The following is a 21,853-nucleotide window of genomic DNA, read 5'->3' on the forward strand; positions in this document are numbered from 1 at the left end:
AAATTTGATTTTATATATAATATAATAATAGCTTTTCAACATCATATATGGCATATGCAACTGGTTTATTGTAAGTTTACATACATAGATATATTTGTAGATACATATGCACAAATATGTAATATATACACATGTATATTCATATGTGTGTGTATATATATATATATATATATATGCACATATACATATGCATATGTGCATATTATTTTTGGAACCCCTAATAATTGCATTGAGGAGTCAATGGTGAGACTATTCATTACTTTTAACAAAAAAAATCCAGAATAGAAAGAGGTTTTTTTTGAGTGAGCATAACAGAGCAATGTTCTGAAAGAGGCTATGTATGTCAATGCCTCTGCCTCAATTTGAAATTCAGGAGAAATGAATGAGAAGGGGACCTGCACTGAACAGAGTTTTCAGGCAAATTGTGTCCTCAGAAATAAGTGTATTTCTGTTAGGAATGAAAGTGACAACTAAAATGCATTGATAATTTAGGGTAGAGGTGTCAAACTTAAGACCCACCTGCAAAACTCCCAAGTATTACCTGAATCAGATTTAAACATAATTGGGAAATGTTTAACAAAACATTTAGGTAAAATAGATAATATCAATTTGTGATTTTCTAAGTCAATGCATGACTTGCAGGGATATATTTCTGTTTGAATTTGGTGTTGACTTAGGTTAGTCTTTATGATAGAATGGTAATTCCAAGGGCAGAGTGGTATGAAAGTAACAGGAGCAAAGTGATCCTGGGTATTCTTGGGATGAGTGGAACAGGAATAGGAGATGCAGGAGGGGATAGTCATAGAAAAAGATCTTCATCTAAAGTAAACCAGAATAGTAGAGATTTGGAAAATAGAAGAGTGGATTATGAGTCTACAAAGTTTAGTTAGTGGATATGCTTTTAGAAATATAATTTAGAATGTTTAGTGAAGAAGAATGATGGTATGATGTCCTGATTCCACATGTGTCTTAGGGGATCAAAAAATTCTAATAATGCTAGATACAGAGCTACGGATAGGGAAGAACATGAGAATATCTTGCTTGCATGATTTGTGTTTCTGGTGATATCTTTTGTGTTATTTTGTCTTTCTGTTGTATATTGACCTATCCAGTTCATTTTTGGCACAGCGAGAAGGGTAGTGAAGGGACCTTAGCTAAATAACATTTAGCTAGCTTGTAACATTTAGCTAATACCGGATATCATAATATAAATAATATGTCTGTGTTTCGCTCTGAAATTGAGGTCACAAGATGGAAAACCATTCATAATTGCAATCATAACATACCATACAGAATTTCCTGCAAAAGAAACTTTGATTCCAAAGACTTTATGCAAGTCATGTGTAGAAGTGCCCTTTTTGCAAGAAGCTGTCAGTCTTCAAGCTCAATATAACCCAGGTCATCTCAGGGATGGAAGGGTCTTGATAGGTACAAAATAAACCTTTAGACAAAGGATTGAGTATGAAGTTTCAATGGGAACATTGTGCTCTTAGGTCTTTATAAGTGATTTTGCTCAGAGCTCATACAGCACAGGAGATAGCAACACCATGGGTACTACCAAGATTTTCCTGCTCTTTCTCTCAGTGGCCCTGTTGGCCTTGAGCTCAGCTGAAAACCCAGATGGGGGTAAGTAGGGGGACACTACTTTTAAACATCATATATGGCATATACAACTGGTTTATTGTAAGTTTACCTACATAGATATATTTGTAGATACATATGCACAGATATATAATCTGGGCCATATAACCTGGGATTCATAATTCAAGTCAAATGACAGGATTTGTCTCAAGCCATCCTTAATGTTTTGGTTACATTGATTTTCACAAAATTGGGTAACAAGAAGTGGTAATATTACTACTTCTACAAAGTAGAAGAACTTTATACTTTAAGGTTTGCAAAATACTTTGTGTGTTATCACATGTAATCTTCACAATAACCGGGGAAGGTAGGTGTTATTATTGTCCCCATTTCACAGATAAGGGTAACTGACTTGCAGCTGGGCAATTTTCATGGACATATTTTTCACTTTTATGCAAAACTTCTTCACTTCTTCTAAGAAAGAACCCATCTCAGACCTAGTCTCAAAAACCCATGATTCAGTGAACTACAGACAGAGAACAAGAATAGGAAAATTGGCAAGATACTTCTATCCTCCCTCTGACCTTGAACTAAGGGAGTCGATTTGGATTGATTTCTATTGAGTTGTCCCTTCTTGATTTTTTCCTTGATGTTAAATTTATAGTGAAATCAAGTTCAAATTACTCTCCCTTTTTCTGATTCTGGTCTGGGAAAAACAGTTTGGATTAGTTTCTATCATTTGTTTTGGGTGTTTTTCTTCTAAGTAGATGGAAGATAGAAGTGTCTGGGGCATTCAAGGAGGACTAACACTTCTGGTATAAGCATTTGCCAAGTTTTTTGCAGGATACCTCTGGTCTCCTTATCTTATCTGTGGCTCCAAGAAGCTGTAGTTCACACATCTTAGTAAAACTGTCTCAGCAGATGGAATAAAGCATAAAAATTCTCATTGAATTAGAGAGATGCCTACCCTGAGTATGTGAAGATTTCCTTCAACAGGAATGGGGGAATGAGGACAATGTATTCCAATAATCATAAAGACAGCTGAAGCAGGCAAAGTGGAGTACCTAGAGCTTGGTCAGACATTAAAGAAGCCAAGGTCACCTACGACTTGGTAGGCCATTATCACTCTTGACTTTTGCATTTCCACTAGTCTTTGATGATTCTGGAAGAGAAAGTGAGGCTGACAATTTTGTGCAACTTTGCCTTACTTAAATCCAGTTCACATGCAAGTCAAGACATTCCCTGTGAAGTCATTGGTCCTCTTTAAAATGGAAAGAATGAATAATAACGAGTGGAAGATATATTAGAAGAGTAAAAGAGGTTTATGTTTGCACTTCAACTAACTTTGAAGGCTTCCTTTATGTAGAAAACTGGTCTGAGAAAGTTCTCAATACCAAAAAAAATAGGTCACAAATCTCTAGCAAAATTTGGCAAGTTTTCTAGTTCAGTCATATTGCTTGCACTATGTCCTCCAGGTACCTATTTTTCAATTAATTCTACTGCCATGGTTACCTCCATTATTAAATTAGAATTCAGATATGATTTAAATTTTATAACAGAGTCACAGTAGATATTGTGAGTACAGAGAGATTGTGAGGAAACAGTCCATATCACTATCCAATTTCCTTTACTTCTTAAACTTCTAGTATTTAATAAAATTAAAATTTCAAAAATGGAAGTTAGAAATTCTTTATGAATGGATATATGATGTCAGGCCAAGTAGATGCTTGTATTCCAAATGGAATTCCCCTGGGATTCATCCCCTTGAGCATATATTGCATTTATCTACAACTGAAAATTTTTGAGAACCATAGGACTTTTGCTGTAAATATTACTTTTATTTTTTATTTTTTTCTTTCCACAGATGCCTCAAGCCAACAACAATCTGTTGCCCCTGAAAGTAAGTAATTTGTCTATCCCTAAACAGTCTTTCTTTCCTTTTTTCCTTGTGGACATTGGAAGCATAAGTGGGAAAGAAAAAGCACCCAAAAGATTCTATCTAAAATACAAAATAAACCAAAGCTACCTCCTGGACATGTTTTTCATCTTTATGCAAGACTCATCTCAGGCCTCAAAGCTAGTCATACCATTAACTGCAATGAGGAGTAAAAGAAATAATAGGAAGATTGGGAAACTATCTCTAGCTTTTTCTCTGATTCCAAATGGAGAGGGCTGATTTGAATTTATTTCTACTAAATTAATTTTCATGTTATTTTCTTTAATATTGTTATAGTAGTGAGGTCAAATAAATTCAAATTATTATTTTTTTTCTCACCCTTGTCTAGGAAAGACAGTATAAGTTTCCATAAATAATAGGTTCTTCTGAGTAAAGATAGGTGAAATATCTTTGATGTAAATAAAAGAGGTTAAAATGTGTGCTTCTACTAACTTTGAAGACTTCATTTAGATAGGAAAAAATGTTTAGAAGGTGCATAAAAAAGGTCACAAATCATTATCAAAATTTAAATAGTGTTTATGTCCCTAGTCCAGAGGCTCAAGATAGTTTGTTTTTGAAGGTCTTCTTAGTAGGTAAAATATCTGTCAAGGAAGGAAAAGAGCCTTAGGTTTGTACTTCAACTAACTTGAAAAATTCATTTAGATAGACCAAAGACCTGAAGAAGTATTCAATGCCCCACATTTGCAAGTGCTCCATGTGAAACACATAGGTCAAAAACAAAATTCTGCTAGTTTTGTTGAACTTTATATTCCTAATTCCGTCACTAAGTCCTTTAGTGACTCTTTTTCACTTTTTCTCTTTTTCAATTGACTCTATTCACATGGTTATCTCCATATTTTACACAAAATTCAACAGAATTTATATTATAATCACAATAGATATAAAATCAGGCTAATCACACCACTTTGTGTTTATTTGTATTTATTTGGCTTTATTTCCTTCACTATGAAACTTCCAATATTTAATATATTATGAAAATTTCAAAATGGAAACTAGGAATGTTTTGTGTTATGCAATGTCTGGTCAAGTAGATGCTTGTAATTCTTGATGGAATTCCATTGAGATTCATCTCCTTGAACAGAGATTGTGCTTATTCTCAATTGAAAACTCTTGAGATCCATAGGAAACCGTCCTCAAAAAATCACTCTTTCCTTTTCTTTTTTCTACCTATAGCACAAGAAAGCCAGCAGCCTGCTGAATCTGCGCGTGAGTAGCTTGTCCAGCTCTAAACAGTCTTTGTTTCCTTTATCCTTGTGTCCCTGTTTATTGCTTTTCATTATAGATCATTTGGCATTTGTGCTCTTTAAGATCAGAGAGGGTAATGAACTAAGGACATGGTCAAATCAAAATGCATTATTATCTTTTGCCCAAGCATGTAGTCACCTTTTTCCAACAGGAGATTTCCTGGATAAAAATTTCAAGGACATTTTGGTGTCTTTGATGAAATAAATCTCGGTTTCTGTCAGTCTGTCTATAGCTCTCTTTCTGTCTCTTTCTGTTTGTTATTTCTTAAGTAGATTCTGAAAAGAATTTTCTTCAGATCCTAAAAAGAGGAAGAAAAAAAATGTAGTATTAAGGACCCCAAGAACTAAATGCCTATGCAAAAGAATTGGTTCTGAAATATTAAATGAACAAATGCTACATCCTAGTCACAGTTTTCATATTTATGCTAAACCTCTTCATTTCTTAGAGTAGGCCCATCTCAGGCCTAGCCTCAAACTAATCATAGCTACAGAGAGAAAAGAAGATAAGAATCGGAAGATTAGCAAGCTATTTCAGTCACTTTCTGCCTCTGAATTAAGAGTGCTTTTCGATTGATTTCTCTTAATTACTGTGTTTGTTCTTTTCCTTAATATGAGATGAGTAGTGAGCCTAGAAAGTCCATTTTGGCTTCACTGTGAAAACTCCAATATTTATTATGAAAGTTTCAAAATGGAAATTAGGAATATTTTGTTTTACGCAATGTCTGGCCCTATAGATGCTTGTATTCCTGAGGGAATTCCATTGAGATTCATGTTGATTCATTTATCAGAGATTGCATTTATCCTTAACTGTAAGCTCTTGAAATCCATAGGAAACTATCTTCAAAAATCACTCTTTCCTTTTATTTTTTCTACCTACAGAACAACCAAGCCAGCAATCTGTTCAACCTGAACGTAAGTAGCTTGTTCATCTCCAAAGAATCTTTCTTTCTTTTTTCCTTGTGTCCCTGATCATTGCCTTTCAGATCATTTGGTATTTGTGCTCTTCAAGATCAGAGAGGGTAATGAATTAAGGGCATGGTCAAATATGTTATTCTCTCCTGTTCAACCATATAGTCATTTTTTTTTTTCCAGAAAGGAATTTGCTGGATAAAAATTTCAAGGATATTTTGATGTCTTTGATGAAATAACTCTCTGATACTGTCTATATCTATCTCCCTCTCTATCTCTGTCTTTTTCTTTGTTATTTCTTAAGTAGGTCTTGAAAAGATTGTTTTTTCATGTGCTAAAAAAAGAAAGAAAAAAATATAGTATCGAGAACCCAAAGGATTATATGCCTATGCAAAAGAATTGATTCTGAAACATTAAATGAAAAAATGCTACATCCTGGCCATATTTTTCATATTTATGCTCAGCCTCTTCACTACTGAGAATACACCTGTAATGTTCTTGTTGGGTTTTCTAGAGGTCTTGGAGCAGTTTTTGTTTCAGTAGAGTAATCACCACAAGAATTGCCAGGTGTTAAACCCAAATTCTTTATTATCACCTTCACAGTCTAGTTAGCTTGCCTGGGGCTGGGCAGCTTTCTGGAGAGCCTTTCAGACCAGCCTTGATCTCAGTGGGGGAAGTGCAGGAGGCCAGCCCTCACAGTAGTGTGAGATGAAATGAATCTCTCTGAGTCCCAGGACTTGTGCTTTAGCCTCCAACCACCACAAAGGTGGCCGATGGAATGAATCTGTCTCTCAGGCCCTGCTGGCTGTTATATACTCTATTATAATTACATCATCATAGGTGTGAATCTTGCAGAACTATATTAAGTACTAAATACATGTACTGAACTAGAAAACTATTAATCGCTATGCTAAACTAGATAACCATTGTCTTTATCAATTCCACTTAGTTAACACCTTGTAAGAATCCTTGTTTCAAGTACAAGAGTTCTGACCCATATAACATAGACCTATCTTGGGCCTACCCTCAAACTAGTCACAGCCTTGACTACAAAGAAAGAAAAAAAAAAAAAACAAGCTATTTCAATCACTTTCTGCCCCTGCATCAAGGGAGTGCTTTTGGATTGATTTATATTAATTACCATATTCATTGTATTCCTTAATATGAGATGAGTAGAGAGCCTAAGAAACTCCAAATTACTATCTGCTTTTCAAACTCTGGAATGGGTAAAACAGTTTGGATTAGTTTTAATTATTTGCCTTTTGTGTTCTTCTTAGGAGATAAAAGATGTTAAAAGGAAGGAAAATGGATTTATGTTTGTACTACAATTAACCTTAAAACATTCATTCAGCTAGACCAATGGCCCAAGGAGGTGGTAGTTGCCCAAAATTTAGTCACAGATTTTAACCAAAACACGATAATTTTTATTGAATAATATTTTTCTAATTGAGTGATAAGAACAACTATGTCCTCCAAGTACCATTTTTTTTTCACTTCATTCTACTGTCATAATATCTCCATTACTTACCTAGAATTAAAAAGATGATAAAGTATCTTACATCATGGTCACAAAAGAAATTGTGAGATCCATCTAATTAGACCAATATTTAGTTTTCCATCCTTTTTGTCACTATTTCCTTCACTTCTCATACCTCCTATACTTACTTATGTTATGATAGCTTTGAAATGAATGGGATAAATTCTGCATTTTATGAATGGTCTTGGGCTAGGGGGATGCTTCTATTCTTGATAAAATTCTTTTCAGGCCCTTCAATATGTTGGGCCTAAATATGTTGCCTCATCCACAATCGAAAAGTGAAAATCAAGAATTTTGCTCATCACTTTTTTCTTTTCTTAATACTATCACAGAGACCCCAAACCAAGAACCTGCTGCATCTGAATGTAAGTTAAAGTTTATCCTAAAACAGTCTTTCTTTCCATTCTACTTGTAGTTCCTGTTCCTTGCCTCACATTATAGTGCATTTATACTCTCACAGATCATTAGCCAGAAAAAGAAGTTAATGATCAACCAGATCCCGGACAGCTTAAAATGAATTATTCTTTCTTTGCTTTGCATATAGTGTTCTCTTTCAACCAAGGAATTTCCTGGAATAAAAATCCTAATGTCACTTTGTCATCTTTAAATAAATCATCTCTTTCTCTGTCTGTCTGTCTTTTGTCTGTCAGTTCTCCCTGTCTCTTTCTTTTCTATCCTTAATCATTCAAAGAACTATTACTTCAGAAGCAGAAAAAAGAAAATAAAGAAATATAGTATTCATAACTGAAAAGGTCAAAAGTTTTTTTTCAAATATTTGTATCTATACACAAAACAAAGAAATGCTACTTAATGGCCATATTTTTGATATATATATATATATATATATATGTATGTATATATGTATATATACACATATATTATAGATACATACATACACACACTTTGCTCTTCTGAAAAAAAGGATCCATCACTAGCCTAACCTCAAAACAAATCACAATACTGACTGCAAGGAACATGGGCAAGAAGAAATATGAAAATTGACAAGATGTTTCTATTCTTTCTCTAGTCTTGAAAATTATCAGGCAATTTGAATTGATTTTTATTAAATTCAGTTTCTTGTTGTTTTCCTTAATATTGGAATACTTAATATTGGTTAAGTAAGTCCAAATTAACTTCCCTCTTTTTCATCCAAGTCATGGCAAAACCATTTGGATTAGTTTCCATTATATAACTTTTGAGTTCTTCTTAATACCTAAAATGTCTCTCAGGGAAATAAAAGAGGTTGATAACTGTAATTCAACTAATTTTGGAGCTTTCATTTAATAAGATTAATGGTCTTAGGAGGTGCTCCACATGCAACAAAAAGGTCAAAAGCAAAATTCTGTTAGTTTTGTTGAATTATGTTTTCTAATTCAGTCAGACTGCTTGTACTATGTCCTCCATGAACTTCATTTTCAATTGATTCGCCTCCCATGGTGATCTCCATTATTTACACAAAATTCAAGAGATGACTATTTTATATTGTGATCACAACAAATATCATACGATCAGTCTCATCATATCACTAATTTTCTATCCATTTTGGTTCTATTTTCTTCATTTCTCAAACCTCCAGTATTTGATATGTTATTAAAATTTCAAAATGGAAGTTAAATTCTTTGTTTTAGGCTATATCTGGCCAAATGTATGCTTGTATTCAAGCATGAATTCCACTAGGATTCATCCCCTTGAACAGATATTAAACTTATCTTCAATTGAGGACTCTTGAAATCCACAGCAATCTCTCCCCCAAAATCACTCTTTCCTGTTCTTTTTTTCTACCCACCACACAAACAAACTAACCTGCTGAATCTGAACATGAGTAGCTTGTCTGTTTCTAAATGATTTCTAAACAATCAGTACCCAGTGAGAGGGGGTAATGAACTAAGGATATGGCTAAATTGAAATTCATTCTCTCTTGCTCTAGCATATAGTCACCTTTTTCTAGCAGGGGATTTCCTAGATTACAATTCCAAGGACACTTTGATGTCTTTGATGAAATACTCTCTATCTTTGTTTCTGTCACACTCTCTTTTCTCTATCTTTCTATCTCCCTCCATCTTTTTCTGTCTTTTCTTTCGTAGATAAGCCTCAAAAAGAGTGTTTCTTCCAATGCTAAAAAGGAAAGGAAAAAATGTAGAATCAAGAACCCAAAGGGTTAAATATCTGCTCAAAAGATTTGGTTCTGAAACATTAAATCAACAAATGCTACATCCTGGTCATATTTTTCACATTTATATTAAACCTCTATTTCTTCTAAGAATGGATCTATCTCAGGTCCAGGCTCAATCTAGTCAAGCCCTCACTGCAGCAAGAGAAAGCAAGGAGAAAGAGAAAGATTAGCAAGATATTTCAATTGCCCTGCATTAAGAAAGAGTGTTTGGATTGATTTCTATTACTTACTGTGTTCATTCTTTTCTTTAATATGAGATGAGCCATGAGTCCAAGAAAGTCAAAATTACTGTTTGCTTTTCAGACTCTGAATTTGAAAAAAAAAAAGGCAAATAATAGAAAATAACACAAAATTAATTTGAAAAAAGCATTTTGCATTATTTTCTATTATTTGTCTTTTGGTGTCTCCTTGGGAAGTGAAAAATCTGTCAAGGAAGGAAAAGGGATTCATGCCTGTCTTTCCAACTGACTTGGAACAATTCATGTAGATACACCAGTGGCTTAAGGAGATAGTAAATGACAAAAATTTGATCACAAATTTTTAGCCAAAACACAATAGTTTTTATTGAATAATATTTTTTCAAATAAATCATACTGCTTCAACTATGTCCTCCAGATACCACTTTTTGATTCATTCTACAAATCTAGTTATCCCCATTATTTTCCTAGAATTAAAAAGATGACAAACTGTCTTACATCATGGTCACAATAGATGTCATGAGAGCCATATAATCATAGCAATATTTAATTTTCTCTTTCTTTTGTCTATAATTCTATTTTCTCTTTTGTATGGAATTTTATTGGGATTTATCCTCTCGAAAAGAGATTGCATTTATCCTCAACTGAGGACTCTTGAGAGCCATAGGAATCTTTCCTCAAAATTCACTCTTTCCTGTTCTTTTTTCCACCAACAGCACAACCAAACCCGCAACCTGCTGCATCTGAACGTGAGTAGCTTGTTTGTCTCTAAACAATCTATCTTTCCTTTTTCCTTGTGTTCCTGATTATTGTCTTTCATTATAGATCATTTGGCATTTGTGCTCTTCAAAATCAGAGATGGTAATGAACTAAGAGTATGGTCAAATCAAAGTGCATTATTATCTCTTGCCCTAGCATATAGTCTCCTTTTTCAGCAGGAGAGTTCCTGGATAAAAATTCGAAGGACATTTTGATATCTTTGATGAAATCCTTTCTGTCTCTGTTTCTGCCACTCTGTCTATATCTATTTCTCTATCTCCTTCCATTCTTGCCTAGGTAAGCCTTGAAAGGACTGTTTCTTCAGATGTTAAAAAGGGAAAGAAAAAATGTAGTATCAAGAACACAATTGTTTTTATTGAATATTATTTTTCTAATTTAATCATACTGCTTCAACTATGTTCTCTCAATACCTTTTTTTCAGTTCATTGTACTGTTATAGTTATATCCATTATTTACCTTGAATTACAGAGATGATATCCTTCCTTCCTTCATGGTTACAAAAAATGTTGTAAGAGCCATCTGATCATAACCTTATTTAATTTTTCCTCCTTTTTGTCTCTGTTTTCTTTACTTCTGATATTTCTTGTCTTTAATATGTTATGATGGCTTTGAAATGAATGAGGTAAATTCTGCATTTTATGACTAAATTTATAATCTCTGATTAAGAGGATGTTTTTGTTTTGATAGAATTTCTTTCAGGTCCTTTAACAAATACATTGCCCCTATTCAACACTGAAAAGTAAAATTCATAGGAATCTAGCCTTAAACATCACTTTTTCCTGTTCTTAATACTACACACAAAGGCGTCAAGTCAACAACCTGATGTATCTGAACATAAATTATATTTATCCTTAAACAGTCTTCTTTTCTGTTTTGCTTGTAATTCCTGATCCTTGCCTAATATCATAGGTCAGTTGTGTATGCATGCTCTCAAAGATCAGCAAACAGAAACATAGATTAATAATAAAGCAAGAGTGTAGTCAAATTGAAATGGATTATTCTTTCTTGCCTTTGCATATGGTGTTGATTTTCCAAATCAAAAATCCCAAGGTCACTTTGTCATCTTCAATTAAATTATCTGCCTATCTCTCTCTCTCTCTCTCTTTCTTTCTTTCACCTTCTTTCTCCTCAATCTTGTGTGTCTCATCCCTGTCTCTATCTTTGTTTCTCCCTGTGTCTCTGTTTTTTTCTGTCTCTCTTTTCTATATTTAGTCCTTCAAAAGAGTGTTATTTCAGAAACAGAAGGAAAGAAAGAAATTTAGTATCAAGAACCCAAAAGGTTAAATGCTTATTCAAAAGATTTTGTTTTGAAACATTAATAAACAAATGTTATATCCTTGCTATATTTTTCTATTTATTGCAAAGCTTCTTCACTTTTTCTGAGAATCTGAGAATCTCAGGTTTAATCTCAAATTAGTCACAGCTCTGACTGGAGGGAGAAAGAATAATAAGAAATAGAACGATTAAAAAAATGTTTCAATGTCTAAGTGCATTTAGTTTGAGTTCTATTAATTACCATGTTGGTAATTTCCTTAATATAAGATGAGTAGTGAGCTAAAGAAAATGCAGATTACTATTCTTTTCCAGACTCAGGTCTGAAAAAAATAGTTTGGATTAACTTCCATTTTTTGTCTTTTGGGGTCTTCTTCTTAGTATGTTAAAGATATGTCATGGAAGGGAAAGGGGCTTTTGTTTGTACTTCAACTAACTTTGAAAAATTCATTTAGATAGACTAATGGTCTGAGGAGGTACTCAAAGCTCAAAATTTGGTCACAAAATTTTACCAAAAACACAATAAAGTTTACTTAATAATGTTTTCCTCTTGAGTCATTCTGTTTCAACTATTTTTTTGAGAGTGCTTCTTTTTTTATTGATACTATCAACAATGGTTACTCTATTTATTACCTAGAGTTTAAAAGACGATAAACTATCTTATATAATGGTTACAATAGATGTAGAGAGGTACATCTGATCACACAGTTATGATTTTTCTTCACTTCAGTCTCTGTTTCCTTCACTTCTGATACCTCTTATATTTAATGTTATGTATGGCAGCTTTGAAATGAATGACATAAATTCTACATTTTATGACTGGATATGTAACTTCTGGCCAGAAGGAGGCCAAATTCTTGATAGAATTTATCTATCCTCTATTATCTAATCATAATAATATGATTGACTCTATCCAACTGAAAAGTGAAATTCATAGGAAACTTGCTCTAAATATCATTTTTTCCCTTTTCTTTATGCTACCCACTAAGACTCCAGGTCAAGAACTATCTGATTCTGAATATAAATGATTTATTTTCCTTAATCAGTCTTTATTTCATTTTCCCCTTGAAGTTCTTGGTTTGTTCTCACATTATAGAATACTTATAGATTTATGCTCTCAAAAATCAGTAGCTAGAAAGAGAACTTGGTGGTAAATTATCATTTCTTGCCTATCCATATGGTGTTCTTTTCCAACCAAGAAATTCCCAGATTAAAAAATCCCAAGATCATTATGTCATCTTCATTTAAATTATTTCTGCTTCTGTCTGTCTATTTCTCATGGTCTCACTTTTTCTGTCTCCCTCTGTCTTCTCTTTCTGTTTGACTTTTTTGTCATTTTCCTTAATATTGGACTACTATTAAGTCAAGTAGACCAAATTAGCATCCCTCTTTCTGACTCTGGCTAGGGCAAAACCATTTGGATTAGTTTTTATTATTTGCCTTTTAAATTCTTCTTTGTAGATAACTGGGTGATGTCTTGCCAAGTGGATACTTGTATTCCTGATGGAATTCTATTGGGATTCAACCCTTGAACAAAGATTGTACTCATTCTCAATTGAGATTATAGGACTCTTGGGATTATAGAACTCTCTTCCTAAAATTCACTCTTTCCTGTTCTTTTTTCCTACCCACAACAGCACAAAGCCAGCAACCTGCTGAACATAAGTAGCTTATTTATCTCTATTTCTTTCCTTTTTCCTTGTAGTCTCTAGTGATTGTCTCTCATTATAGATCAGTAGTCAGAAAGAGAGGGTAATGAACTAACGATATGGCCAAATTAAAATTTATTTTTCTCTCATGCCATAGCATATAGTCTCCTTTTTCCAGTAGGGGATTTCCAGGATAAAAGTTTCAAAATCACTTTGATGTCTTTGATGAAATGCAATCTGTCTCTGCCTCTTTGTATACCTCTCTGTCGATATCTTTCTGTCTGTCTGTCTTTCTCTGTTCTTTTTTAGGTAAAGAAATACTTCTTCAGATGCTAAAAAGGGAAAGAGAAATCTAGTATCAAGAACCAAAAAGTTTAAATGCCTATTCAAAAGACTTTGTTCTGAACATTAAATAAACAAATGCTACACATCCTTGCCACAGTTTTCATATTTATTCTAAGTCTCTTCACTTCTTTTGAGAGTGGACCTACCTCAAACTATTCATAATCCTGAGTGCAGAGAGAGAGAGCAAGAAGAAATAAGATTAGCAAGCTATTTCAATCACTGCCTCTGCATTAAGGGAGTGCTTTTGGATGAACAATCCTTTATTTTTTAATTTTAAAATTATTTTATTATTTTTATTCATTATCATGTTTGCTCTTTTCTTTACTATAAGATGAATAGTGAAATAAAGAAAATTCTAATTTCTTTCTGTTTTTCAGACTGTATACTGGGGAAAAAACAGTTTTAATTAGTTTTCATTATTTGTCTTTCGGAGTCTTCCCTCGTAAGTGAAAGATCTGCAGGGTAGGGAAGAGAAATTGCTTTTACTTCAACTGACTTTGAGAAATTCATTTAAATAGATCAATGGTCTGAGGAGATACTCAAAGGCCAAAATTTGGTCACAAAATTTTACCAAAAACACAATGAATTTTACTAAATATTTTTTTCCTCTTGAATCATACTGTTTCAACTATTTCTTGAGCATACCTCTTTTACAATTCTATCTATCATTATGGTTCTCTCCATTATTTACCTAGAATTTAAAAGATGACTAACTTATATCTTGGTCACAATGGATGTTATGATAACCATCTGTTCAGATGAGTATTTAATTTTCCATCATTTTTGTGTCTACTGCCTTCACCTTTCATACCTCTTGTATTTAACATGTTCTGACAGTTTTGGAATGAATGGCAGGAATCCTGTATTTCATGACTGGGATATGTAATCTCTAGAAAAGCAAATGCTTCTATTCCTGATAGAATTCCTTTCAGGCATTTCAACTAAATTGCTCCTGTTCACCATTGAAAAGTGAAATTCATAGAAATCTTGCCCTAAACATCATTTTTTTCTTTTCTTTATGCTACCTACAGAACCCCAAAGCCAAGACCCTGCTGCATCTGAATGTAAGTTATAGTTATCCTTAAATAGTCTTCTTTTCCTTTTTCCTTGCAATTTCTAAACTTTTTTCACATTATAGAACACTTGTTTATTTATGCTCTCAAAGATCAGTAGTCATAGAGGTTGATGATAAATTAAGAGTTTGATCAAGTTAAAATGAATTACTCTCACTTGCCTTTGCATATGCTATTCTTTTTTTCATCTGGGAATTTCCTAGATCAAAAATTCCAAAGTCATTTTGTCATCTTCAATTAAATGACCTTTTTCTCTATCTGCCCCCCTCTATCTGCTCTATCTCTAATCCTTCAAAGGGGATTACTTCAGAAACAGAAAAGGGAAAGAAAGAAAGGTAGTATCAAGAACCCCAAAGTTGAAATGCCTTTTTAAAAAATGTATCTAGACTCAAGAGAAGAGAAATACTACACTCTGGCCATATTTTCACACACACACACACACACACACACACACACACACATGCATGTGCTTTATATTTTTAAGAAAGGATTCATTTCTAGCATAGTCTCAAAACCAGTCAAAATATTGAATTCAAGGGACAAGGGCAAGAAGAAATATAAAAATTGTCAAGATGTTTCTATCCCTTCTCACCACTTGGAGTCAGGGAATTTGGATTGATTTTTATTGAATTGACTTTCTTGTTATTTCTATCAAATTAACTTTCTGAGCCTGGCCAGGGAAAAACTATTTAGATTAATTTCACTATTTACCTTTTCAGTTCTTCTTCATAAATGAAAGGTCAGGGAAATAAAAGAAGTTAATAACTGTAGTTCAACTAACTGGAGCATTCATTTAGATAGCTACATAGTCTTAGGAGGTGTTTCACAGAAATAAAAATGAATAAAACAAAATTCTGCTTGTTTTACTGAAGAATATTTTTTTTAATTCAGCCAGAACACTAGGTATTACAGGTACCTCTTTTTTCATTTGATTCTACCCCCATGGTTACCTCCAAAATTTACACAAAGTTCAGAAGATGATTAAATTATTATGATCACAGTAGATATTGTAGCATCAGTTGATTACACCACTTTTTCATTTTCCATCTATTTTAGCTCCCTTTCCTTCTCAAAGCTATAGTATTTACTTTATGACGTTTCAAAATGCATTCTAGTAATTCTTTGTTTTATGAGTGGATATGTGATATCTGGCCAAGTGGATGCATGTATTCCTGACAGAATTCCATTAGGGTTCATTTCCTGGAATATGGATTGGATTAATCCCAAGTGAAAACTCTTGAGATCCATAGGATTCTTGCTCCAAAAATCACTCATTCTTTTTTTTTCCTATCCACTGCAGCCCAAAGCCAGCAGCAACCTGCTGATTGTAAGTAGCTTCTCTATCTCCACTCAGTCTTTCTTCCTTTTTTCCTGTAGTCCCTGGTTATTGTCTCTCACTTCTTTTTTTTTTTTCCTATCCACTGCAGCCCAAAGCCAGCAGCAACCTGCTGATTGTAAGTAGCTTCTCTATCTCCACTCAGTCTTTTCTTCCTTTTTTCCTGTAGTCCCTGGTTATTGTCTCTCACTTCTTTTTTTTTTTTTCCTATCCACTGCAGCCCAAAGCCAGCAGCAACCTGCTGATTGTAAGTAGCTTCTCTATCTCCACTCAGTCTTTTCTTCTTTTTTTCCTGTAGTCCCTGGTTATTGTCTCTCACTTCTTTTTTTTTTTTCCTATCCACTGCAGCCCAAAGCCAGCAGCAACCTGCTGATTGTAAGTAGCTTCTCTATCTCCACTCAGTCTTTTCTTCCTTTTTTCCTGTAGTCCCTGGTTATTGTCTCTCACTTCTTTTTTTTTTTTTTTCCTATCCACTGCAGCCCAAAGCCAGCAGCAACCTGCTGATTGTAAGTAGCTTCTCTATCTCCACTCAGTCTTTCTTCCTTTTTTTTTGTAGTCCCTGGTTATTGTCTCTCACTTCTTCTTTTTTTTTTTTTCCCTATCCACTGCAGCCCAAAGCCAGCAGCAACCTGCTGAATGTAAGTAGCTTCTCTATCTCCACTCAGTCTTTCTTCCTTTTTTTCTGTAGTCCCTGGTTATTGTCTCTCACTTCTTTTTTATTCTCTCCACTGCAGCCCAAAGCCAGCAGCAACCTGCTGAATGTAAGTAGCTTCTCTATCTCCACTCAGTCTTTCTTCCTTTTTTCTTGTAATCCCTGGTTATTGTCTCTCATTTCTTCTTTTTTTTCCCTATCCACTGCAGCACAAAGCCAGCAGCAACCTGCTGAATGTAAGTAGCTTCTCTATCTCCACTCAGTCTTTCTTCCTTTTTTCTTGTAGTCCCTGGTTATTTTCTCTCACTACGGATCATTTGACATTTATGTTCTTCAGTTACCCAGAAAGAGAGGTTAATGCTCAACTAGAAATTTGGTAAAATTGAAATGCATTATTCTCTCTTGCCATTGCATATATACTATTTTTTCCAGTAGGAGATTTCCTAGATGACAATTTCAAGGTCACTTAGATGTCTTTGATGAAATGCTCTCTGTCTCTGTCTCTTTTTCTCTCTCTCTCTCTGTCTCTCTGTATGTGTCCTTTTTAGGTAAATCTTGTATATTCAGATGCTGATGACAGAAAAAAAGAAATACACTATCCAGAAACTAAAAGGTCAAATGGCTATTGGAAAAAAAATTAGTTCTGATACATGAATAAGCAAATGCTATGTCCTTGCTTTATTTTTCATATTTTTATTAACCCTCTTCACTTTTTCTGAGAATGGACCCATTTCAGGCCTATCTTCAAACTAATCACAACCCTGAGTGCACAGAGGACAAAAAGAAATAAGATTAACAATTGGTTTAAATCATTTCATCAAGTCTTACATTAAGGGAGTACATTTGGATTGATTTCTATTAATTACCATTTATATTTTTCCCTTAATTTGAGACGAGTAGTGAGCTAAACAAAGTGCACATTTTTGTCTACTTTTCACTATGTACTATGTACTAGGAAAAACAGTTTGAATTAGTTGCTGTTGTTTGCCTTTTTTTAAGGATCTGTTTATACTTGTACTTCAACTAATTTTTGATAACTCAATTAATTAGACCAATGACCTGAGAAGATGATCAATGATCAAAAATTGGTCACACATTTTGGCAAAAACAATAATTTTTACTGAATAATTTTGTTCTTCAGTCATAATGCTTCAACTATTTCCGACAGATACCTCTTTTTTTCAGTTTGGTCCTATCCACAGTGGCTATTCTCATTATTTACCCAGAAATTAAAAGATGATAAATCATCTTAACTGATGGTCAAAGTAGATGTTGTGAAATCCATCATAATAATCCATCTAAGATGTTATGGCAGCTTTGAAATGAATGACATGAATTCTACATTTGATAACTGGATGTGTAACCTCTGGCCAATTGGATGCTTGTATTCCTGATAGAATTCCTTTGAGGCCCTTCAACATAAATTGCCTCTGTTCACAACTGAAAAGTGAAATTTATAAGAATGTTGCCCTAAACATTACTTTTTCCTTTTCATTATGCTACCCAGAGTTCCCAAGTCAACAATCTGCTGAATCAGAATTTAAATTATACTTTATTCTTAAATGGTCTTCCTTTCCTTTTTCCTTGTAGTTTTTAATCCTTTTTAACATTATAGAACGGTTGTGCAATTATGCTTTCAAAGATTAGTGGTCAGAAATAGATATTGATGATAAATTAAGCATTTGGTCATATTAAAAGAAATTATTCTCATTTGCCTTTGCATATGGTATTCTTTTTTTCACTTGGGAATTTCCCAGATCAAAAATCCCAAAGTCTTTTTGTCATCTTCAATTAAATAACATTTGTCTCCATCTGTCCTCCCTTTCTCTTCCTCTCTCTCTTTCTGTCCCTTCTCTCCCACTCTCTCTCTCTGTCTCACTCTTTCCTTCTCTCTATCTTTCTCTCTCTCTCTCTCTCTCTCTCTCTGTTTCTCCTTTTTTCTCTCTCTCATTCTTTAAGAGTACTATTTTAGATACAGAAGAGAGAAAAAAATGTAGTAAAGAGAAACACAAAATTGAATTTCTTTTAAAAAAAACATATCTAAACTCTGTATTATGGATATATTTTCACACACACACACACACGTATGTGCATCATACTTCTAAGAAAGGATTCATTTCTATTCTAGTCTCAAAACGAGTCAAGATACTGAATTCACAGGACAAAGGCAAGAAGAAATATAAAAATTGTCAAGATGTTTCTATCCAATTTGGATTGATTTCTTTTAAATTGACTTTCTAGTTTTCAAGTAAACTTTCTATCAAAGTAGCTTTCTGACCCTGGACAGGGGAAACCTATTTAGATTAATTTCACTTATTTGCCTTTTGAGTTCTTCATAGATGAAAGGTCAGAGAAATAAAAGAAGTTACTAATAACTGTAGTTCAACTAACTGGAGCATCCATAGTCTTAGGACATGTGGCACATAAATAAATATGACCAAATCAAAATTCTGCTTGTTTTATTGTAGAATATTTTTCTAATTCAGCAACAACACTATGTATTCCAGGTACCCCTTTTTTCATTTGATTCAACCCCCATGATTACCTCCAATATTTAAACAAAGTTCAGAAGATGATTAAATTTTATATTATCATCACAATAGATATTGTAGGATCAGGCTGATTACACCACTTTTTCATTTTCCATCTATTTTAGCTCCCTTTCCTTCTCAAAGCTATAGAATTTACTTTATGAAAGTTTCAAAATGCATGCTAGAAATTCTTTATTTTATGAGTGGATATGTGATATCTGGCCAAGTGGATGCTTGTATTCCTGACAGAATTCCATTGGGGTTCATCCCCTGGAATATGGATTGGATTAATCCCCAAATGAAAACTCTTGAGATCCATAGGATTCTTGCTCCAAAAATCCCTCATTCTGTTTTTTTTCTATTCACAGCAGCACAAAGCCAGCAGCAACCTGCTGAATGTAAGTAGCTTCTCTATCTCTACTCAGTCTTCTTTTTTTCTTGTAGTCTCTGGTTATTGTTTCTCACTTCTTTTTTATTCTCTCCACTGCAGCTCAAAGCCAGCAGCAACCTTCTGATTGTAAGTAGCTTCTCTATCTCCACTCAGTCTTCTTTTTTTCTTGTAGTCTCTGGTTATTTTCTCTCCCTATGGATCATTTGACATTTATGTTCTTTAGTTACCCAGAAAGAGAGGTTAATGCTCAACTAGGAATTTGATAAAATTGAAATGCATTATTCTCTCTTGCCATTGCATATATTCTATTTTTTCCAGTAGGAGATTTCCTAGATGACAATTTCAAGGTCACTTTGATGTCTTTGATGAAATACTCTCTGTCTCTGTCTCTCTCCCTGTCTCTCTCTATGTGTCCTTTTTTAGGCAAATCTTGTATATTCACATGCTGATGACAGAAAGAAAGAAATATATTATCCAGAATCCAAATGGTCAAATGGCTATTGAAGAAAAAATTAGTTCTGATACATGAATAAACAAATGCTGCATCCTTGCTTTATTTTTCACATTTATACTAACCCTCTTCACTTTTTCTGAGAATGAACCCATCTTAGGCCTACCCTCAAACTAGTCACAACCCTGAAGTGGAGGGCAAGAAGAAATAAGATCAATAAGATGTTTGAATCATTGTCTGGTCTTGCATTAAGGGAGTACATTTGGATTGATTTTATTAATTATCATGTATATTCTTTTCCTTCGTGCAAATTATTGTCTACTTTTCAGACTATGTACTAGGACAAACAGTTGTTTGCCTTTTGTTAAGGATCTAATTAGCCTTCAACTAATTTTTAATAACTCAGTTAATTATATCAGTGACCTGAAAAGCTGCTCAATGATCAAAAATTGGTCACACATTTTGGCAAACACAATAATTTTTACTGAATATTTTTTTCTTGAATCATATACCCTCAAGTATTTCCTACAGATACCTCTTTTTTCAGTTGGTCCTATCCATATTGGCTATTCTCATTATTTACCCAGAAATTAAAAGATGATAAACTATCTTATCTAATGGTCAAAGTAGATATTATGAAATCCATCTGATCACAGAAGCATTTACTTTTCACTCCCTTTGATTTCTACTTCCTTCACTTCTCATACCTCTTGTATTTAATATATTATGGTAGCTTTGAAATGAATGACATGAATTCTACATTTGATAACTGAATGTATAACCTCTGGCCAGTAGTATGTTTCTATTCCTGATAGAATTCCTTTCAGGCCCTTCAACATAAATTGCCTTTCTCCACAACTGAAAAGTGAAATTCATAGGTATACTGCCGTAAACATCCCTATTTCCTTTTCTTTATACTACCCACAGAGTCCCCAAGTCAACAACCTGCTGGATATGAATGGAAGTTATATTTTATCCTTAAATGGTTTTCCTTTCCTTTTTCCTTGCAATTTCTAATCCTTTTTCACATTATGGAACACCGGTGCATTTATGCTCTCAAAGATCACTGGTCAGAAATAGAGGCTGATGATAAAGAGTTTGGTCATATTAAAAAAATTTGTTTTCATTTGCCTTTGCAAATGGCAATTCTTTTTTTCACCTGGGAATTTCCCAGATCAAAAACTCCAAAGTCATTTTGCCATCTTCAATTAAATGACTTTTGTCTCTTTTGTTTCCCTTTCTCTCTCTCTCTCTCTCTCTCTCTCTCTCTCTCTCTCTCTCTCTCTCTCTCTCTCTCTCTCTCTCTCTCTCTGTCTCTCTCTCTCTCTCTGTCTCTCTCTCTCTTTTTCTCTGCCACTCTCTGTCTCTCTGTCTCTCCCTCTCTCTATTTCTTTTTTGTCTCTCTCATCCTTCAAAAGAGTACTACTTCAGAAACAAAAAAGGGAAAGAAAGAGAGTACAAAGAACCCCAAAGTTGAAATGCTTTTTTTAAAAAAATGTATCTAAAACCAAGAGAAAAGAAATACTATATTCTGTCCATATTTATACTAACATACACACACACACACACACACACACACAGAGATATGTGCATATGGTGTATACTTCTAAGACAGGATTCATCTTTATCCTACTCTCAAAATTAGTCAAAATACTGAATTCAAGGAACAAGGGGAAGAAGAAATATGAAAATTGTCAAGATATTTCTAACCAATTTCGATTGATTTCTATTGAATGGACTTTCTAGCTGTCAAGTAAACTTTCTAGCAAATTAGC

The 21,853-nt window shown here is 33.7% G+C and overlaps 1 protein-coding gene across 50 annotated transcripts in view; it reads left to right on the forward strand.

The window, feature by feature from the left end:
• The first annotated feature begins 1,545 nt into the window (after positions 1-1,545).
• The window catches only part of LOC127553420 (activating signal cointegrator 1 complex subunit 2 homolog), a 31,596-nt gene continuing 11,288 nt past the window's right edge, over positions 1,546-21,853 (forward strand). For 18 of the 50 annotated variants that reach the window (XM_051984094.1, XM_051984096.1, XM_051984103.1 and 15 more), the window contains exons 1-14: positions 1,546-1,626; positions 3,446-3,481; positions 4,712-4,744; positions 5,662-5,694; positions 7,561-7,593; positions 10,315-10,347; positions 14,676-14,708; positions 16,018-16,044; positions 16,145-16,171; positions 16,274-16,300; positions 16,665-16,691; positions 16,788-16,814; positions 16,915-16,941; positions 19,605-19,634. In XM_051984094.1, the coding sequence (XP_051840054.1) occupies positions 1,548-1,626; positions 3,446-3,481; positions 4,712-4,744; positions 5,662-5,694; positions 7,561-7,593; positions 10,315-10,347; positions 14,676-14,708; positions 16,018-16,044; positions 16,145-16,171; positions 16,274-16,300; positions 16,665-16,691; positions 16,788-16,814; positions 16,915-16,941; positions 19,605-19,634 (472 nt within the window). In that variant the 5' untranslated portion in view covers positions 1,546-1,547. Of the gene's footprint in view, positions 1,627-3,445; positions 3,482-4,711; positions 4,745-5,661; positions 5,695-7,560; positions 7,594-10,314; positions 10,348-14,675; positions 14,709-16,017; positions 16,045-16,144; positions 16,172-16,273; positions 16,301-16,664; positions 16,692-16,787; positions 16,815-16,914; positions 16,942-19,604; positions 19,635-19,726; positions 19,754-21,853 lie in introns of all 50 variants that reach the window. The other 32 variants (XM_051984098.1, XM_051984106.1, XM_051984125.1 and 29 more) reach the window with 7 other exon arrangements.

The sequence above is a fragment of the Antechinus flavipes genome, chromosome 3 (genome assembly GCF_016432865.1).
Source record: "Antechinus flavipes isolate AdamAnt ecotype Samford, QLD, Australia chromosome 3, AdamAnt_v2, whole genome shotgun sequence".
In the NCBI taxonomy this organism is placed as follows: domain Eukaryota; kingdom Metazoa; phylum Chordata; class Mammalia; order Dasyuromorphia; family Dasyuridae; genus Antechinus; species Antechinus flavipes.